We start from the raw sequence: 20180 nt of genomic DNA on the forward strand, positions 1-20180 counted from the left end.
CCTGCAGATGACCCAGAAGTGCCTGCATTCGCTAAGTGGATGCAAAGGCGCTGAGAGGACAGCAGAGGCCTGGAACCAAGATGAAGGGACTGTTGGGACTAAGGTGGGAGGTGGGGTGAATGGAATTCACGACCAGAGACATAAGGCTGGAATTTCAAAGATAAGACAGGAAATTGCACTTCAACCATCACTGTGCACACATAAGGCTAAACCAACAGTTGAAATCAGCAAAGAAACAGAGATTTTCCCCTCCTCCGTCATCATAAAGACAAGAAAGTCAAGAGAATGAGGTGGAGGAGGGAGGTCTGAAAAACAAAACATTTATTCAAAATAAACAGACTTAACCAAATAAGACTGAGCCTCTGAAAGACACCATTTAGACCAAAAGAGTCACAGGTATCATTAACAAGTAATTAAAAATGTTGTGATGATCCCCTATACCCCACATCCCAGCCACTAGGTGTACATTCATGAGGAAGACACAATCAGCTATAAAGTGCAAATATATTCTAACTTTTTTGCACATCTGATATTTGAGATATCACTGTATTGAGATGAGAATAATATCAGTGAAAATACAGCCATCGTTAGAAGTTTATTCTACAGCTAACATGAAAGGTGTGGCTGCTGCGGCCTTGCAGTCTATACAGATGTAGGCAACAGCTGCTATAAACAACTGAGGGTTAATTAATAACTTAATAATGTGGGAGAAGCCCCCTTCAGATTATTAGAGAAGAAAATAGGTGGGCTTCTCTTTTCTCTTTCTGTTCTAACTAGAATACAGTATTTTAAAAATTGTGCCCAAAGGGATGCAAAATATTTATAATAGCATATTGCTTTAGAGATGTATGAGTTTTAATCTACATGCTGTCAACATGACTTATTACTGATGATGTTAAGCTTGATCCAAGGTCAGGGTAATGTTTGCCAGATTTCTCCAGTACAAAGCTACTTCCCCTCCCTTTACATATTCTATTTTTTGGAAGAAAGTCACAAAGATCATCCCATACTTAAGGTGTGAAGAGTTAAGCTTAATCATATTGAGGGGAGAAATACCTAAATAAATCATTTAGAATTCTTCTATAGGAGATTTGTCTCTTCTTCTGCATTTATTTATTTATTCAATCATTTTATATAAGTATGGACTCAAATATTTATTTGATAGTTTGGGTTATAATCTAATTCTCTGTGTATATATACATATATATATTTGTTTTGTGTCAAATTTCTCTAGCTTTGGCCATTGGGAGCTCTTTCAGTTTGATTCTTGTGACCTTTTGACATGCCTCCATCAATTTGTTTGTTTGTTGTTGTTTTAAACAGAGAACCTAGCCTCACTCTGTCACCCAGGTAGAGTTCCGTGGCATCAGCCTAGCTCACTGCAATCTCAAACTCCTGGGCTCAGGCAATTGTTCTGCCTCAACCTCCTGAGTAGCTGGGACTACAGGCATGCACCATCACGCCTGGATAGTTTCTTCTATTTTAGTAGAGATGGGGTCTTTTGCTCAGGCTGGTCTGAAACTCCTGAGCTCAAGCAATCTTCCTGCCTCGGCCTCCCAGAGTGCTAGGATTATAGGTATGAGCCACTGTGCCCCGCCCAATTTGTTTTTGAACACTTCCTTACTTTCTGGCATGACATGATGCTCCATGATCATCTTCCATATTCTCTGTCCTAGACCTAGAATCAGTCAGTTCTTCCCAGGAGCCCTGGTTCCTTTTATTGGAGAATAATATTAAAAACCAAGGTCTGGGCACTTGGTGTGCTCATTGCTACTGGGGTGTCATTCTGTTTAAGCTCTCTCAGCAATACAGTGAGGAAACAAATGTATGTATTTTAACCCATACATACAGAAATACCTAAAATTATTTCTGTAACTATCCATCTATCTCTGTATTAAGCTAAACATGAGTTCATACTGATGTCTTTGATTCTAATCCAGTAACACATTGTTCACTATAGCTTACACTCCCAACCCATTGATTAACTGTAGCCTCGGACAGTGGGAAATCTGGCTTCCACCATCCACTGTTCATTTACTTATTGATCAATTCTGGTATACATGTAAAGCAAGCTCAGAACTGAAATCCCCATGAGAAATAACTCTACCAACTAGAATACACTTGTGTACATCTAGTTCCATTTGTCTGAATTCTTACAGTTCCCAGTCAAAACACTGTTTTTTAAAGGTATCTACATCAGCATGTTTCTTTCCCTCCACCTCCCATGTCATTAAATATCCTTCCAAAGTATATCTTCTAATGGCTGAATAGTGTTCCATGGCATAAGCATACTAAAACCAATTTAACGTTTCCTTAGGATGTTACTTTCAGTTGCATTAATCATTACTGTAAGCACTTCATGCCTATTCAAACACAAAGGTAAGCTCAAACAAGGACATATTCTACCCAGAATCATAGAATTTTAGAATGCACAAAACTTTGGATAGTATCTATTCTTGCAGTCAATGCTGGAATATTATCTCCCTGGCAGATACTTTCACCAGGAACATTGAACTCATTATTTTTCAAGGAGTAGAGTTCTTCTGTGGTTAGCTATATTGTTTCGTATTTTTTCACTTCTAGTGTCTCCTAGTAAAATGATGAAATTTGTTGTGGTTGTTATTGCCAACATTTAGGACTCCAACTGTAATCTTTGTTTTCAATCTTATAAATGTGTTTTAAAGAAATTAAGTCCTTGAAAACCCTGATGATATGCCAAAGAAAGAAAACAGTAATTCGTTTTTCATATGTGAACTTAAGTGAAGCTTTTGTTAATACATCATGTTTTATTGGCAGCATGTTTTAAACTATATATTGTACATCTTTTTCTTGTCTAATTCCCACAATTGAGAGAAAATTATATACAATTACATCAAGTTACGCTATAGATGATGTTCTGATTATTACCACTGACTTACAAGAGCAGTTACTTCAATATATAATACCTAATCATCAGCAAATTCTTTTTATTTAAATTTTCTTGATTTTTTTAAACAAACAAAAAAAGTATCTAGACAGGCAATATGATACAGTAAAAAAGACTGTTAGATCAAAAATAAGTAGCCCTTCACATTAATTGCCCTGGAGACATTAATTATAATATATGTGTGACCTTGGACAAGTCACTTACTCTTGTTTCAATTTCTTTTGTCAGTAATATGAGGGTAATAGAACAGTAGATAAACCCCAAGGTTCTTGCATTTTGTTTTTCTTTATATAACCCAAATTCATTTGCAAGGAGAAAGAAAGGGTTATAGCAAATATATATATATATATATATATATTAAAAATGTGATTAATCACTGTTAAATATGTTAAATGTCTTAAAATCTTAGAATAAGTGAAGCCATTCAGTGCAGTATTGTGAACGTTCTGAAATCAGCCAGCCTGCACTAGAGTCCCAGCTTTGTCATTCACTAGCTATGCAACCTAACCAGCAGGTTCTTTTTTTTAAAATAAAGCCAATAATGATAATTACCTTGCAGAGTGGCAGTGTGAATGAAATGAAACAATGACCATGAAAATCCCAGTACCACGTACAAAGGAAACACTCAATAAATGATAGTTGCTCTGGAATAGGATTATAGGCATATTTCAATAGAGAAGTAATGACTGATAGGTAATATGTCTGATATGATTGATAGGTTAAATGCCTTTCTATATCTGGGTGCAACAATTCTGAATTTTTGGCTATTTGTTTTTCTTTCATTTGCCTAATTGCTCTGGCCAGGACTTCAAGTATTAAATACTAGGTGGGATAGAAGTAGGGAGAGTGGGGCTCCTCACCTTGGGTAGAGGAAAAGCTTTCCATTTTTTACCATTGAGTATGACGTTAGCTATGGGCTTTTCATATATGACCTTTATCACGTTGAGGTACATCCCTCCAATATTAGTTTGTAGAGAATTTTTATCATGAAAAGGTGTTGAATTTTATCAAATGCTTCTTCTGTATCTATTGAAATGATCATATGGTTTTAATCCTTCATTTTGTTCTTGTAATGTGGTGTAATCACGTTTATTGATTTGCATATGTTGAGCCATCCTTGCATCCCAGAGATAAATCTCACTTGGTCATGGTGTATGATTCTTTCAATGTGCTGTTTAATTTAATTTGTAGTATTTCTTAAGAATTTTTGCATCTTTGTTCATCAAGGTGTATGTTCATGGTTCATTGCTGCATCCCTAGTAGAATGACTAACACATTAAACAGATACAAATATGAATGAAAGAACAAATGAGGAAAGCTTGCATTTTTCTCCAACTCGATAGCAAAGTGTTGTCCAGCTTACACATAGAAATGTTGGGTTTCTGGAATGTGAGTCACTCATATGCCCAGCAATTGCAATCAGGTTTTATTTAAACTTTGTGAGAACAAACTCAGAGATGAGCTCTTCTGATCTGTGATGCCTGCCTATAGATTCTATCTCTAGTTTGTTAGAAAACTTCCTAGGTGCAAAAACAAGCAATAGTGCATTTCAACCATCAATACAGTTAATGTATCTGTCCCTTATTCTATAGAAAGAAGGCATTCACAAAGAGAACTCTGGCCAGCAGGAGAAATTAGGACAAAGATATTCTAGAAACAAGAGCTGGCATCATTTAACCAGCACTACTGAAAGGAATTCATGCTGGCTCTGGGTAAGAGTAGCAGTCTGATCCCAGAAAGAGACTACTCCTTGATGGGGACTGTCACAGTCCTCAACTTACCTTGGGTGAACCCTTTCCTACACCTCTACACCTCCCTTAGTTTTGATCAGTGTGTCATGAAACAAATAATGATTCACTTTCACTTAATAATGGTAACTGGGTTGCCCTGTAGAGCAGCGGTCCCCAACCTTTTTGGCACCAGGGACCATTTTCATGAAAGATAATTTTTCCATAAACTGGGGAGGGAGAGGGTGGTTTTAGGATGATTCAAGAGCATAACATTTATTGTGCTCTTTATTTCTATTATTATTACATTGTAATATATAATGAAGTAATTATACAACTCAACATAGGTTGGGGACCCCTACTGTAGAGGACATCAGAGTATTAGTTACTACTACCCACACCAAAACTCTTCTGCCTGACATTTCCCCGATTCTTAGTTCTCTTCTTATTACTTTGCTATATTTTTATTAACATATTATTCTCCCATATCATATTTAATGTATACTAAAATCATAATCATGTATTGATTAATTTCTGTCTGGTCAAAGTTAAATAACTAAGTTCCTTTTGTTAGACTTTAATAACTATGATATTCAAAGCAGGAAAAACAGCAGCAGCTACATCTGTTTCCCAGTTAAGAATTAAGATAATTATGATCAAGAGATGCCCAACCCAAACTATGATAGTGCTAGAGAAAGTATTTTTTAAAATATATGACACTGCTCATCCAAAAAAGAAAAAGTATAATATACTCCTCTCTATGTACCAGAATGGAACAGAAGAGCATGGCTGCACAGGTACACACAGAAACACACTACCAACATTTTGCTTTCCAGCTTCTCTTGGAGCTTCCCCATAATCACGGACCACATTTTTTAGCGACAGTTCTACCACAATGATACTAAGATTACCATCTTTCCAGTCTTCCTTGCCATTTGCTGCTTAGACCTCAATAAACAAATTTCAGTTTTCTGCTATGGCAGCACCCCATGTCTAGGAATGACTTTCTGTATACATCACGACAGGCTAGTTTATGCTGCAGTAGCAAACAATCCCTAAATCTCAGTGGCTCAGCACTGCAAAGGATTATTTCTCACTCACGCTACATGTCTACTGTGTTGTTAAGGATGCTTGGTTTATCCCGGTCTTTCAGGGAACCTGAATGATGAGGGCACTAGCTAGACACGAGCTTCCACAATTGCTACCGAGGAAAGAGCTCCTTTTGGTGCTTCTCATTGAATATTAAATACTTCTACCTAGACCAAACACATCACTTGTATTCACATTTTTATTGGTCACAGCAAGTCATGTAATCAGAGGGTGCAGAAAAGTGGAATCCTCTTATGCATCTGGAAAGGTGAAGAACTGGAGTATTTGTGAGACCTTAATGATCACCAGATCTCCCAATCCCTTCCCCTGGCTATACCTCTACTAATCAAGGAAGACCTATCCCCTTATTAAAAAAAAAAAAGAAACAAAGAAAGAAAGAAAAAAGCTAAGGTTTTGGGAAATATCATCCCAAGATGCTTCCCACCAAGAGCATAGAAATTATGTCTCTAGGGAGTAAACAAAACAGGGAGGTAGGAGCTAACATGAACATCACATTACATGAATATCATACACTTGTTTTTTCTGTATCTGTTCTTTTACTTCAGATACAAATACGTGAATATGGTTGTTGGCAGCCCCTGTGAAGAGCATAAAGCATTCACATAGGATTTAGATTCTTATATCCTTATTCTTTTTAATAATCAAAAAGGCTGGGAAAAGGGATTTGGAAGAGATCTATGAATACTCCTCCATTTCCCATTTAGTATTTTCAAATACAGCCATAATTTTGTCTCCTCCCGATGTGAAAGCCCAGGTGCTACAGCAGCCTCATCTTTGTTCAATTAAGGAAAGAAATAGGAACCATTTTCTTCACTAAGAGTCAGGGAAGAACTCAGCCGCACAGTTGGCAAACAATACAGTTTCTGACAGGCGTTTGTGAGTTAAAGCAGCTACAAGTAGAGAAGAGGTACGTTTACTAGAACAAAATTGCATGTTGTACTGTTCAAACTGCGGCATATAATCACACTGCGACTTATGAAAGATTTCTTTTGCAAAAGTTCTTCTCCACCATGCATTTTTCACACTAATCTTTCCTTAACTAGAGCAAAATCAAAAGAAAACACCCATTATTGGGTGGGTGACACATAATATGTAAATACTATCTTTTATTTAATCTAAAACCTTGCCAGTGATTTCTGTATTTTATCTCCTAGGGCTAAAAATAATACAAAAATATCACAAAATGTCTTTAATACTTGCTAAATCCCTTTTATGTGGGAAAAAAAGAAAAGTATGAGCAAAAAGGAAGATTTCTTTGCTTCCCACGTAATTTCCATATTCAACTTTTTGTATCAGGTTTTTCTTTTTTAAAACCATGAATACCATTGTCAAGATAATCTAGCTAAATAGAAATGGATAAAATAAAAAAATATATTTTTAAAGTAGGATTTAGATTTTTTGTTAGTTACTTTATGCCTTCTGTGTGTGAAATATTACTTTTAGTATGTAACAGTCAAAAACCAACTCTCAAATATCTTATCTAATTATTAATAATTTTACCGAAACAATGACTATAAGTGTGAACTTTAGTTTGTTCTCCATTTCAGAATATTATCCATTTGTCCGTGTCTAACTAAATTATTATTTTTATAACATTTAAACTATGCTTTAGATTACCCACTGGGGCCATATTATCACATATGCTAAAAATAAATTCATTTGTAGAAAAGAGAGTGGTAATATATAGAACTGATCAATAATGTTCAAGGAAAAATTTACTAAGATACTCGAGGAAAAATCTAGCATGGATTCCTCTCCTTTGAAGCAGCAATTGCGATTAAGAGTAACTAATGACAACAATCACTGGGCCTTCAGATTACTATATGTATGGCCCACCTTATAATACATGTGTGACCTTGATAATTGGCAGGGAATAATCATCAATGGGCTGCCTTTGAAGATACACTAATACAAAATATGTGTAAACGTAGTAAGTAGAAATTATTTTAAGAGAGATGGAACATAAATACTTTTGATGCAAGAGTCTATCTCCTTTCAAATTATAATTCTTAAAACATCTGTAGAGAATTTTGTAGGACATGGGGCTCCCCAGAATTTTATGTTCTTATTTAGCACCACTACCTAAAGAAGAATTAAAGATAATCGTTTAGAATTTTTCACATTGATGTATCCTTTATTTTTCTAGAGGCAATCTAGTGTAATGATTAAAAACTAGGGCTCTGAGATCGGAGACCTATACCTATAATAATATCACTTATCTTATAAGGTTGTCATAATTAAATGAGGAAATATATAAAATGTAAAATATATAAAATGTTTTGCTCCTTAGCCTGGAGCAAAACATATCCTTGATAAATATTTTGTATAATTATTAAATTGTATATTATTCAATCTATTAATATATAGGGAGCTTATAAATAGGAAAACACATGAAGGCTAAACAGCACCATAAAAATAGGCCACACTTGACTCATGCAGTCAAGGTGTGAATAAACATCTAAAAAACCAAATTCATTTTCACAACATTATTGAAAATTTCACTTTTGTTTACCTTCTAAGATTTGGGTTCAAAAATGTCATATATCTCCAGCAACATTTAACGACAGTGCCAAAACATGAAAGATAACATAGAATGTTATTTTCCCCAAATACTTAGTTACTATGATTTTTGTAGTTTTTACATTAAAAAAATCAACCGCCAGAATTAAATCTAAGAATAAACAGATTTTTTTTTTCATTTCAGAAGGAAGGTTTATAGGGTGGAACTTACCAGAACAAGGTGCCATCAATTACAGTATTCCCCCCTTATCTGTGGGGGATATGTTCCAAGACCCCTAGTGGATGTCTGATACCATGGATAGTACTGAACCCTGTATATACTGTGCATGAATTTCTTTTCTCCTTCTTCACCATTTCACAGAAAGATTTGTTCTTACCGTAGATCTTAGCAACCTCAGAATACACTTTATTTTCTTTCCTTATCAAGTTGAGAACTTTCACCTTTTCACTTAAAGGAAGCACTACGGCTTCTCTTTGGCATATCTGAGTTGCCAGCGTCACTGCTGTTGCACTTTGGGGCCATTATTAAGTAAAATAAGGGTTACTTGAACGTAAGCACTGGGGTACCGTAACAGTTGATCTGATAACTGAGATAGCTACTAAGTGACTAAGGGGCACACAGTGTAGACAACGTGGACACGCCAGACAAAGGGAAGGTTCGTGTCCAGGAGGGCACAAGATTTCATCACACTACTCAGAACAGCGCACAATTTAAAACTTATATATTATTTATTTCTGGAATTTTCCATTTACTATTTTTGGACTCTGGTTGACCCGAGGGTAACTGAAACCATGGAAAGCAAAACCGTGGATAAGGGGGCGTGACTGTACAACATTTCCGAGTGTTGGTGTACATGACTTTTCAAACATCAGACGAATTACTGTGCTTGGGGAGTGCCCCACAGCCAGGGAAAGCACCCTTCTTTCTGTCTCTCGATTCCTATCTTTCTGTTTAAACTTGTTCAAATACACATAAATAATGGTGACTCCACAAAAAACAAAGTTCTGTAAGTTGTGGATTGTTTTTAATTGCAATTCTTGTGTGGAAAGCTAAAGGAAACTACATAAAGAAAAATCTCCAGTGAGCCAGATGTAATTTCTAAAGAGGTTCCTTCTCTGTATCACGTCTTCAGAGCAAAATCATATCCTGTCCAATATACTAGGCAATTAAATATTTACAGGAGACAGTTTCATATATCAGATTTTACTGATGAAAATTACGACTTATTTTTGCTGAGTCAAAAACCTACTTACCTCTGATCAAATCTTAAGTGCATCACTATATTAGCAAAACTTCTTTTTTATAAATGTGAATATGCAACAATATGTAAGCAGAAATTAATTCATAAAATAATTAGGATAATGGTTTTAATGGAGCATACCAACCATTAAAATGTCTCTCTAGATAGAATTCTATATATATAAGAAAAATTACATCCAACTAAAGTCTTTTAGTGAATGAGGCAAGGCAGAAACAAATATATGAAATAAGTCCCTACCAGAATAAAATGATCCTAACATTTCCTTTCTTCCAGAAAGCTCTTGCGGATTTTCCCCAATCAGGATAGGGCTTGTCCTGAAGCATCATATCAGTGACCTGAAGCAATAAAAGAAGTTTATTTAACACTTTCAGAAATCTTAAATTCAGATTTAATATAAACCTACAATTTGCATTCCATTGAGAACAGAATATGTACATATTTTAACATTATAATATATCCAGAGACAAAAATTAGGATATATTTCATGCAATTAAAAACTTTAATGGTTTATTTGACTTTATACTGAATGAGCACATTTAAGGTCATTCAACATGCTAAATATTGAGACTGCTTTTTAAAATATCAATTAAGATTATCTTATATAAGGTGGTACCTTTGAATATTAACATTTCTATGGAAAAAAAACATATACAGCAAATAAAATGCCACATTCTTTTAAGTTTAGCTCAATCAAAAACTCCAAAATCCAAATATTTCCTGATGTGTCTGGATTTTTACCTATATCATTAGTCAAAATATTATTTTATCTTTTTCTCTTCCTTTTTGCCTTCAACAGTATATATGGTGCAGTACTTATATCCAGTTTTATGGCACATTTATTCCAATTAGATAGCATTCTGTCACCTACAATTCTATGCCACCTTCCAAAAATGCTCTTCCTTTTTTATCCACATGCACAGATTCTGCCCATCTTCGGAGGCCTAAGTAAAGTCATGTTACTACTGTGGTGACTTCATTTTTTTTCCAACTTGTACAGAACTTGTGGTTCTTTGTCCCTCCTTCTCATGTCATGTGGCACTTTCCACCTTCTATTTTACTTACTTGTTTACACCTTTTTCTCTCTCCGCTAAGCTTTAAAATTCTTGAAGGTGAAGATTTACCTTTATATCCCTTCTAATGATCATGAATCTTTTACATAATAGGCCAAAATATTTGTTCAAAGAAGAAATGACAAAATTAATTAGGATATAAATGCTTGTTTTTAAAGACCCATTAACAAAGTAAATTGCTCATTAGCTATAACACATTTAGTGGTTTCAGCAAATGTCCAAAGCTTTATAAACAGGTAACTTAATAATAATAAAAGCATTTACAAAATATGGTAAAGGTGGGGAATTAATTTCCTTCTTTTCCTAAAAAAAGGAAAATGTATTTGTGAAGGTGTGTACACACACACACACACTTTTTTCCTTTTTCCAGAAAATTTACTGGGAAGAGAACTCTATTCCATTAATTATTATTTTAATTAATGATGTTCACGTCCAAATGAATTACATAGACTGAAAATTAAGAAAACTTATATGGGCTGTGGTTTATAACATTGAATACGAAAGAATTTTCATTGCCCATTAAAATGTATTTTTCTCTTGCCCTTAAAGCAAGAGAGGTTGCATTTAAGTGTAACTTCCAACAATGACTTCCAAGTGGATGAGAGTTAATCTTTTATGATGAAAGATGCCTCCCTCAGTGGGGAGTCCTTCTGTCTCAGTGACCCCTTCAATAGGACCGGACTTTCTGTGGAAGGCACATTAATTCTCAAGGAGGCCTATCTTGTGGTGCCACACAGGACCCAAGAAATGGTCTTTAGAAACATTCACTGGTGTGCCAATGCTTCACATGCTCACGTAAGTTATGCAATTGGAATGGTGGGTAAGGATTTCAGGCTCCAGGAAAGATATGATCTTAATTCTTGTTTATACCTTGTTTATATTCTTTTTCAATGTTGTTTTCTAGGAATACAGTTCCCAAGATTCTCTTGGTTGATGAGAACCAAAGTTACTCCACTTCCCCTCATTGAGTAACACTGCAGATTTATGTCAGCTCTAACTTAGGGCCTACAATAATTTTATGTGATGTGGCTTCACTGTTGAATCTAAAAAGATCCAAAAATCATAAATCGTTTTAATACAAACGTTCAGTTAATTTCTTTAAACTGTCAATCACTTTATAAATGTGAATGCAGCTAACACTAAGAATTCAAAAAGGAAAAGCACTTGTTTTACTTATTTTTAAAAGGGAACTAGTTCATTGATGACTTTCTTATCTATTTGTTTTCTTTTTGATCCTTTAAAATTACAGGATTTTATTTTCTCACTCAGACTAATGCCCATGGATTGTATTTTCCATCAAAAATGATTCATGATACTTATCAAAATGAGCAAAGGGAGCACAATAAAATAAAAATTAACCATGAATCAAGCAAATTACATTGTGAATAAAGGTGAAAGTAGATACATTTAAATTCCATATATTTTTGGGCTTAAAAAGAGTTTTATATCATAACTTCCCTGGAGGAAAGAATTATACTTTTTCTAAATACAATACTTTCAGCCACTGTTCCTTCATAACCTTCTTGAATAACAATTATTGTGTCAAATATTTTAACAAAACCTCAAGGTTATGTAAATAAATATTTCATGTTTCACCAGATTTTTAAAAGATTTAATTAATTCTCTTCAGCAATATTTATCCTGTTGCAGAAAGGGTCTGCATGGTAATAAATATTTCTAAGGAACAGAATGATTACTGGGTGGGTTTTATTCAATTTTCATTGTTTTCTCCAGGGCACTTTCTGTGAAATACTTATTATATTTTGTAGAAGGAGGCAATCTGCTGCCGTATGACCAATTATTACAGCGGCATGTTTTTTAAAAATGACATTCAAGGATAAAGGATTTTCTCAGGAAAATGGCAAGATGAGGCAAAAAACATTCTTTCTGATGCCGGGCAGCTGATCTTTGTCACCTCCAGCTCCAATGCTTTATTTTAAGTCCTATCATCAGATCAATGTCGGGTCACTTGCAGCTAAATTGGCAGAAGCAGGGACCGTCATTAAAGGGATGTATTCAATAAAGAAAAATCCAATTACCTTCTGCATTAGAGAAAAATTCATTCCTGGTGTTGGTCAAGGACAGTCTTTGTGGGAAAAGATGCAGGAAAGAGAGACAGAAGACAGTGCAAAAAGATTGCCGTGCAGCATAAATAAAATCTAAACCTGTTGATGCTTCTCCCACAGGAAGACATTAGAATTCGAAACTGCAGGTCTTTCTTTCTAAGGTGTGAAAAATTTGTTTAACTCTTTCAGTCTCACAATTGTTCCCTCCCCCCTTTCCTCTCTACTAGGTCTCTACACAAAACTCACACTCTCATTATGTCACTTATCACATCATGCCTTGTTGGATAGTCTTTCTCAGTAGAATACAAACTATTCCAGGACACGGGTGTTGTGCAATCTGAGCAAGAACATGCATTTTGAGGTTTAAAAGTCAGTAAATGATTGTAAAAGCCATTTATCTCTACAGGAATCTAAGTGAAATCTTTGCTCCTCTGAGTTGAGCCTATATGATGCTGTGGCAACAATGACAGCATGAAAATAGCAGTGATGACAGTCATACTTTACATTTGCCATAGAGCTTCATGGAATGCAAAGCTCTTAGATATACTTTTCTTATTAATTGTCACAGTAACTTTATAAAATAAGTCATTATTTTCCACCTTTTAACAACGGAGAAAGAGAAGTCAACTAGGTTAAACAACAGAGCAAGGTCACATACCTAATGTACTCTTATGTTCATCAGTTCTGGAACCAGCCTGCCTGCGTCCTAATCCTAGCTTTGTCTCTCACTAGTTTTTGATTTAGGGCAAGGTAATTAACCTCTCTGTGCCTCAGTTTCTTATGAATCATCTACGAGAACGCAATACATATAAGCAGGTGTTATAGTAATTACTGGTGTGTCATTCCTCATATCTGAGTCTTCTATCCAATCATTTTTCTCCATATCAGCAACGCATCATATAACTGGACTTACAGTTAAAGGGATTGATAGTCTCATCTCTTCTGTAAAGACAAGACTATCATCTACTAAACTATTAGAAAATAATAAATATATAATGTACTATTAAAATACAATACAGTCTAAAATTGCTGATGACAACTGAAAGGAAGGGAGATCACTGAAGGCTGCAATAATCTAAGAAGGCTTCATAGAAGATATGTATTACATAGCTGAACATTAAATTGCATCTTGTATCATTCTCTGACTTTGCCAGTCTTAACTTCTTAGCCTTATTCTAATCTATTCACATGCAGATACTGCATATACTATATCTACAGTTGTTTTCGATGTAGTATTATGCTAAGTATATGACATTAATGTAAAATATTGATCGATTAGGGATATGAAGCAAAAATATAATAACGATAGCTATGACAACTTTAGGGGAGAGGCCAAGATGGCAGACTAGAAGCACCCTCCACACAGTGCTCTCACAGAAAGGACTGAAAGTGGAGAGTGGATATTCACCTTTGGTTTGATCATCTAGGAGAGAGCATTGGGAATAAACAGAGAGGTAATGGGAGGCACCCACAGTGAAGGAGAGGGAAGTGAGGAGACCCACTTGGCAGGACCAGAGGTACTTCAGGAAGGTGCCCATACATGGGGAAGGAACAGGAGAGACCCTTGGAGCTCCACATTCCCCCCACAGACATTGCAGTTGAGCTGCAGCAGAGCCCCTCCACCACAACAGGCCTCTGATCTGATACAAGGAGCTAACTGGAGACCATAGAGTAGCATTGCTCCAGAGAGAAGTCACAGTGGGGTCCTGCTGGTTTCCCAGCCCTGGGTGCTACAACTCTTGCCATTTTGAGGTCCCAGCCCCAGAATGCTGAATCTACCTGGAGGTCATATACCCTGCTGCCACCTTGTCATCACCTTTGCTGGGCTGAGGAGGAAGCAGGGAGGCCAAGTGTTGTGCATCTCTACCGCCACCAGGGGACCTGGACAGAGTAGGCACCCATGGCCTCAGCACCATGGCTGCTACTTGGTGGGTCCTGCCCTGCTGCAGCTGCTGTGGGACCTGGGTGAAGCATGATATTATGGCCCATGGCACCCATTCCTGCTGCCTGGGTAACACCACCAGCGACGAACCTGGGTGGGCAAACATCCATGCTGCCATGAGCCAACCACCCACCATGCACCTGCTGACTGCCATATGACCGCTGCCCGCCAGGAGTGACAACCACAGGGGAATGTGGAGATGCAGGAGAGCAGCAGTGTTAAAGGCCCATGGTGCATCTGCCCCTCTCCTGCCTGGTCAATCTTCCAAAGTAGGACCCAAGCTCACCATCTAGGGACCCATCCCTGTCTTCACCAAGCAACAGAGTTCCCAGCAGAGGAGAACAGGTGTATCACAAAGCTATCCATTTTGATCTGAGAGAAGAGGTACCAGATGAGAAGGAACCTGCATAAGAACTCTGATAACAGGAAAAAAACAACCTGTTTGACACTCTCAAATGATTGCACTATCTCTCTAGTAATGGATTCCAACCAAAAGGAAATTGTCGAAATGTCAGATATAGAATTCAGAGTATGGATCACAAGATCAATAGGATTGATGAGAAACTTGCAAACCAACACAAAGAAACCAAAAAACTAATTCAGAACATGAATGAAAAATTCACTGAAGAGATAGATAATATAAGAAAAAATATAGTAGAATTTCTGGAAATGAAAGAGCGATTTAGGGAGTTTCAAAACATAATTAGACAAGGCAGAAGAAAGAATTTCAGAGCTTGAAGACAAAGCTTTAAAATTAACCCAGGCAGTCAAAAATGAAGAAAAAAGAATCAAGGAGAATGAACAATCTCTCTGAGAAATATGGGATTATGTGAAGTGAACAAATATAAGAATCATAGGTATCCCTAAGGGAGAAGAAGAAAAAGCAAAAAGTATAGAAAAATTATTTCAGGTAATAATAGAAGAAAACTTCCATGGTATTGCTAGAGATTTAAATATACAGATACAAGAAGGTCATAGAACACCTGGAAGAGTCAAGGCAAATAGGACATTGCAAAGGCACATAGTCTTCAGTTTGGCCAAAGTCAAAGTGAAGGAGACTATCCCACAAGCTTTGATATGAAAGAGTCAGGTAATTTACAAAGGAAAACACATAAGACTAATGGCAGACTTCTCAGCAGAAACCTGACAAGCCAAAAGTGTTTGGAGTCCCATTTTCAGTCTTCTTAAACAAAACAACTGCCAGCCAATAACTTTGTATCCTGAAAAACAAACTTTCATAAATGAAAGAGGAATATAATCTTTTCTAGAGAAGCAAACACTAAAGGAATCTGTTGCCACTAGACCAGCCCTCTGAGAAATGCTTAAAGGGGCTATCTACGTGGAGCAGAACAATCAATACCCACCAGTGGAAAATACCTAAAGTTAAAACTCACAGCTCTTTTAAAACAGTAACAAAGGGAAAAAATAAAGCAACTAGATAACAATTGACATGATGACCAGAAGAGTATCTCACATATAAATACTAACATTCAATGTAAACAGGAATGCTTTCAATTTTTCCCCGTTCAGTATGATGTTGGCTGTGGGTTTTCTCATATATGGCTTTTACCATTTTTAGGTAAGTCCCATCTATGCCTATTTTGTTAAGCATTCTTATCATAAAAGGGTGTTGAATTTTGTTGAACGTTTTTTCTACGTCTATTGAGAGGATCATATGGTCTTTCTTTTTGCTTCTATTTATATAGTGAATTACATTTATAGATTTGTGTATGTTGAACCATCCCTGCATCTCTGGGATGAAGCCCACTTAGTCATGATGGATTTTTTTTTTATTTTTTGATAAGCACCTGAATTTTGTTTGCTAGGATTTGGTTGAGAATTTTTGCATCTATATTCATAAGGGATATTGGTCTGTAGTTTTTTTTTGTTGTTGTTGCTGTTGTTTATGTCCTTTCCTGGTTTTGGTATCAGGGTGATGTTGGCTTCCTAAAACAACATTCCTTCTTAATGTTGTAGAATAATTTCTGCAGCATAGGCACAAGTTCTTCTTTGTAGGTCTGGTAAAATTCGAGTGTGAACCCATCTGGTCTGGGACTTTTCTTTTTAGGAAGGTTTTTTATTGCTGCTTCTATTTCAGTACTGGATATTGGTCTGTTCAGGAATTCTATTTCTCCTTGATTGAGCCTAGGGAAGCTGTGTGTCTCTAAAAATTTGTCCATTTCCTTCACATTTTCAAATTTATGTGCATAGAAGTTTTTATAGTATTCATAGATGATATTTTGTATTTCCGTGGTATCAGTTGTAATTTCTCCTTTTTAATTCCTGATTGAGCTTATTAGAGTCCTGTCTTTTCTGTTTCTGGTTACTCTAGCAAGAGGCATGTCAATTTTGTATACTTTTTCAAAGAACCAACTTTTTTTTTTTTTTTTTGAGACAGAGTCTCTCACTCTGTTGCCCTGGCTAGAGTGAGTGCCGTGGCGTCATTCTAGCTCACAGCAACTCAAACTCCTGGGCTCAAGCAATCCTTCTGCCTCAGCCTCCCGAGTAGCTGGGACTACAGGCATGCGCCACCATACCTGGCTAATTTGTTCTATATATTTTTAGTTGTCCGATTAATTTCTTTCTATTTTTAGTAGAGACGGGGTCTCGCTCTTGCTCAGGCTGGTTTCGAACTCCTGAGCTCAAACAATCCGCCCGCCTCAGCCTCCCAGAGTGCTAGGGTTACAGGCGTGAGCCACCTCGCCTGGCCAGAACCAACTTTTTGTTTTATTAATCTTCCTTATAGTTTTTTATTATCGATTTCACTTAGTTCTGTTCTGATCTTTGTTATTTCTTTTCTTTTGCTGGGCTCAATGATCTTTCTCAGTACTTCTGTGAGAGTTTGTCCACTACTTCCAATCCCTGAACTTTGTTCCATCATAAATTCTTTAGGAAGGAGAATGAGAACAATGTAGTCCACAACAAAATTGTTTATTTTCTTTATATTAATATTTATCCAATAATTAGTCTGAGTGTAAAATTATTGGCTCACATTTTTTTTCTTAAGAAATTGAAGGCATTGCTTTACTGTCTTAACACTGTTGATGCCAAGAAAAATCTGAGAAAACTGAACCCGCAATTATTGTTTTTCCATCTTTCCAGGTAAATTGGTTTTATTGCTTGGATGGATTCCCAAAGTATTCTTCCTATATTTTGAGTGTAATACTTTTGCTAAGTTTATTGATTGCTGTCTGTCATTTTTCTAGGCATGGCTTGCCCTGTCAATCTAAAGATTCAAGTTTTCCTTTATTCTATTAAGTCTTTTTGGAACCTTATCCTTATTTATTACTTTTCCCTTGTACTTTAAGGGACAACGATTATGCACATGCTGGTTTTCTCTATTTTGTATGTCTACACTCATTTTTAACTTTTAATTTTGTTCACTTATTTTGGACCCACACTCAGGATTTTGAGGCGTGTTGATTAATGTTTGTGGAAATTCCAATTTGACCTTTATTTTTCTAATTTTCTCTCTCCCACATTTCTTTCCTGAATCTGCCATCTCTTGTTTTATCTTGTTTTGTCTCCTACCATTCTCTAAATTCTTGTACCATTACTTTCAACCCTTATTTTATAAAAACAGTAACTTCACGAATATTTTTTAATTCACTAGGATATTTTTGATCACTAATTTCCTCTGATCTATGGTAACATTTTTCTGGTAGACGGTTCTTCAACTGCTATTGGATTTTTTTGTTATTTTCTTCCTGTTATTTTTCTGGTTTCTTTGGGGTTGATCTGAATGACGAGAGATTTTCCTGGATGTAGTCTCTGCAAGAGTCTCATGTTGACCCGCGGCAAGACCCACTCTCAGGCAGCACACTCCATCGCCATTGCTCAAGGCCTTTTAGAGTGTGCCACTATTTGGCAAACTGTCCTTTGCCAATTTTGCCTTTCATCAGTAACCAGCATGTATCCTCTTTGCATTGTTCTGAAACTTAATTGATTGTCCCTGCATTTGGCAATCTTCCAGTACAAATTGTGCTTCAGAGTTAGAGATGTTACTTAGTCTAGCTTAAGATAAATTTAGCATCTTTGTTTCTTGTTCTCTATATTCTTTTGGCTGATTGCCAAAACCTCCATATCGTAAAACAAAAATTCTGTACTGCTATTTAAGGTGATCACTAAGAGGTTTATTTGCAATGACACATATTTTTGGCAATTTTGTGTTACACCACCAAAAATAATTACTACACCTGTGACAGACTTGTTTCCTTTTTATAACAGTAGCATCATATGATCTAAGTAACATTCAAAGCCAATTTTTAATTAACAATGTTTTTGATTAACGCCTTTCCCAGATACAATTTTGTTCGAAATAATTTAGGGTAATATGAGATTTTGTAAGAATTTGAACATAAGACAGTTTCAGCTTGAGAGATGATTTTGAAGAAAGTCTTTGTTTTATATTCAGCATATGGGGTAATCTTAAACATTTAGTTAGTTTATCTGACTACCTCAATTTATGACATAAATGAAACATGGAAAGTATTTAGCAAATGGAATCTTGAGTATTCTGTAATAGCATTTAGTAGGTAGAGTTTTCATCTCTTCTCTTAAAGATAATAGTAATGACACTGGCCCAATTTGGTGGTGTCTCCCATCTCATGAAAACTGCAGCAACGTATGCCACTAGTAACATGATTTTCATAGATTTCTGTAATTATCTTTTAAATGCTTAGATAAAGGTCCTGGTATAATTTTTATCATGGCCAATATATTTTTAGTTTCTTGTCCACCTAAGAAACTTAATTGAGACAATTAGGGAAGTGTTGCCCCATCACTGAAATATTCTTTTCCTGTTTTGGTTGATGTCACTTTTATTCAGATTTAATTGAGGCTGTGGTCATATACAGGCACATATCAACCACAGAAAAATTCTTTAGATGGAATTATAAGCAAGTATTTGGCACTTACTAAGCATGCATAGGCAATCAATGCCAAGCTTTCAATATCAAAGGAATTTATATTTTGGCATGTGCTTTCATACTCCCTGAATGGTGGTTTATTCAGAGACAGGATTAGAACTTACTGAATTTCCTTTAATTTGTAAAAGCAGACAATGTTTGAGGACTTTTGCTGCTCAAGGAATATGGTTCAGGATATACTGATTTACCATTAGCCAAGCCAACATCCAAATGAGAGCATCTTCACATACTCAGGCCAAGAGGAAAGGCTGCTTATCATTAGGAATAACATGAGCACTGATGATGAGTTATGAGCCATTGGTCATAAATCAGGAAATGTCAGAACTTAACTGCAGAGGAGGAGAGATGGGCAGCAGGGCTCCAGATTTCTTCAAATTATTCATTTTACTCCCTGCTTCTAAGCATACCGATATGAAGTCCTTCTTTAGACTGCAGTCATATATTTCAAAATTCCTCCCAACATCATTGTAACTGTAGCATGAAGACTGAATTCATTTTGTTTATGAAAAACTACTTACAACTGACTACTTAACAACTTTTAAGCCTCACCCCTCCTTCTTCCTCTCTGCCCCACACTTAGGAAAGCTGGTAAGAAAACTCTGTTGCTCCTTCCTTTGGCACCAGCAGGA

The 20180-nt window shown here is 36.1% G+C and overlaps 1 protein-coding gene across 4 annotated transcripts in view; it reads right to left on the bottom strand.

Moving 5' to 3' along the window:
- The window catches only part of TMEM117 (transmembrane protein 117), a 561715-nt gene that overhangs the window by 163322 nt on the left and 378213 nt on the right, over positions 1-20180 (bottom strand). For all 4 annotated transcript variants that reach the window (XM_012638408.1, XM_012638409.1, XM_012638410.1 and 1 more), the window contains one exon: positions 9783-9880. In XM_012638408.1, the coding sequence (XP_012493862.1) occupies positions 9783-9880 (98 nt within the window). The remainder of the gene's footprint in view (positions 1-9782; positions 9881-20180) is intronic.

The sequence above is a fragment of the Propithecus coquereli genome, unplaced genomic scaffold (genome assembly GCF_000956105.1).
Source record: "Propithecus coquereli isolate 6110/MARCELLA unplaced genomic scaffold, Pcoq_1.0 Scaffold13, whole genome shotgun sequence".
Classification (NCBI taxonomy): domain Eukaryota; kingdom Metazoa; phylum Chordata; class Mammalia; order Primates; family Indriidae; genus Propithecus; species Propithecus coquereli.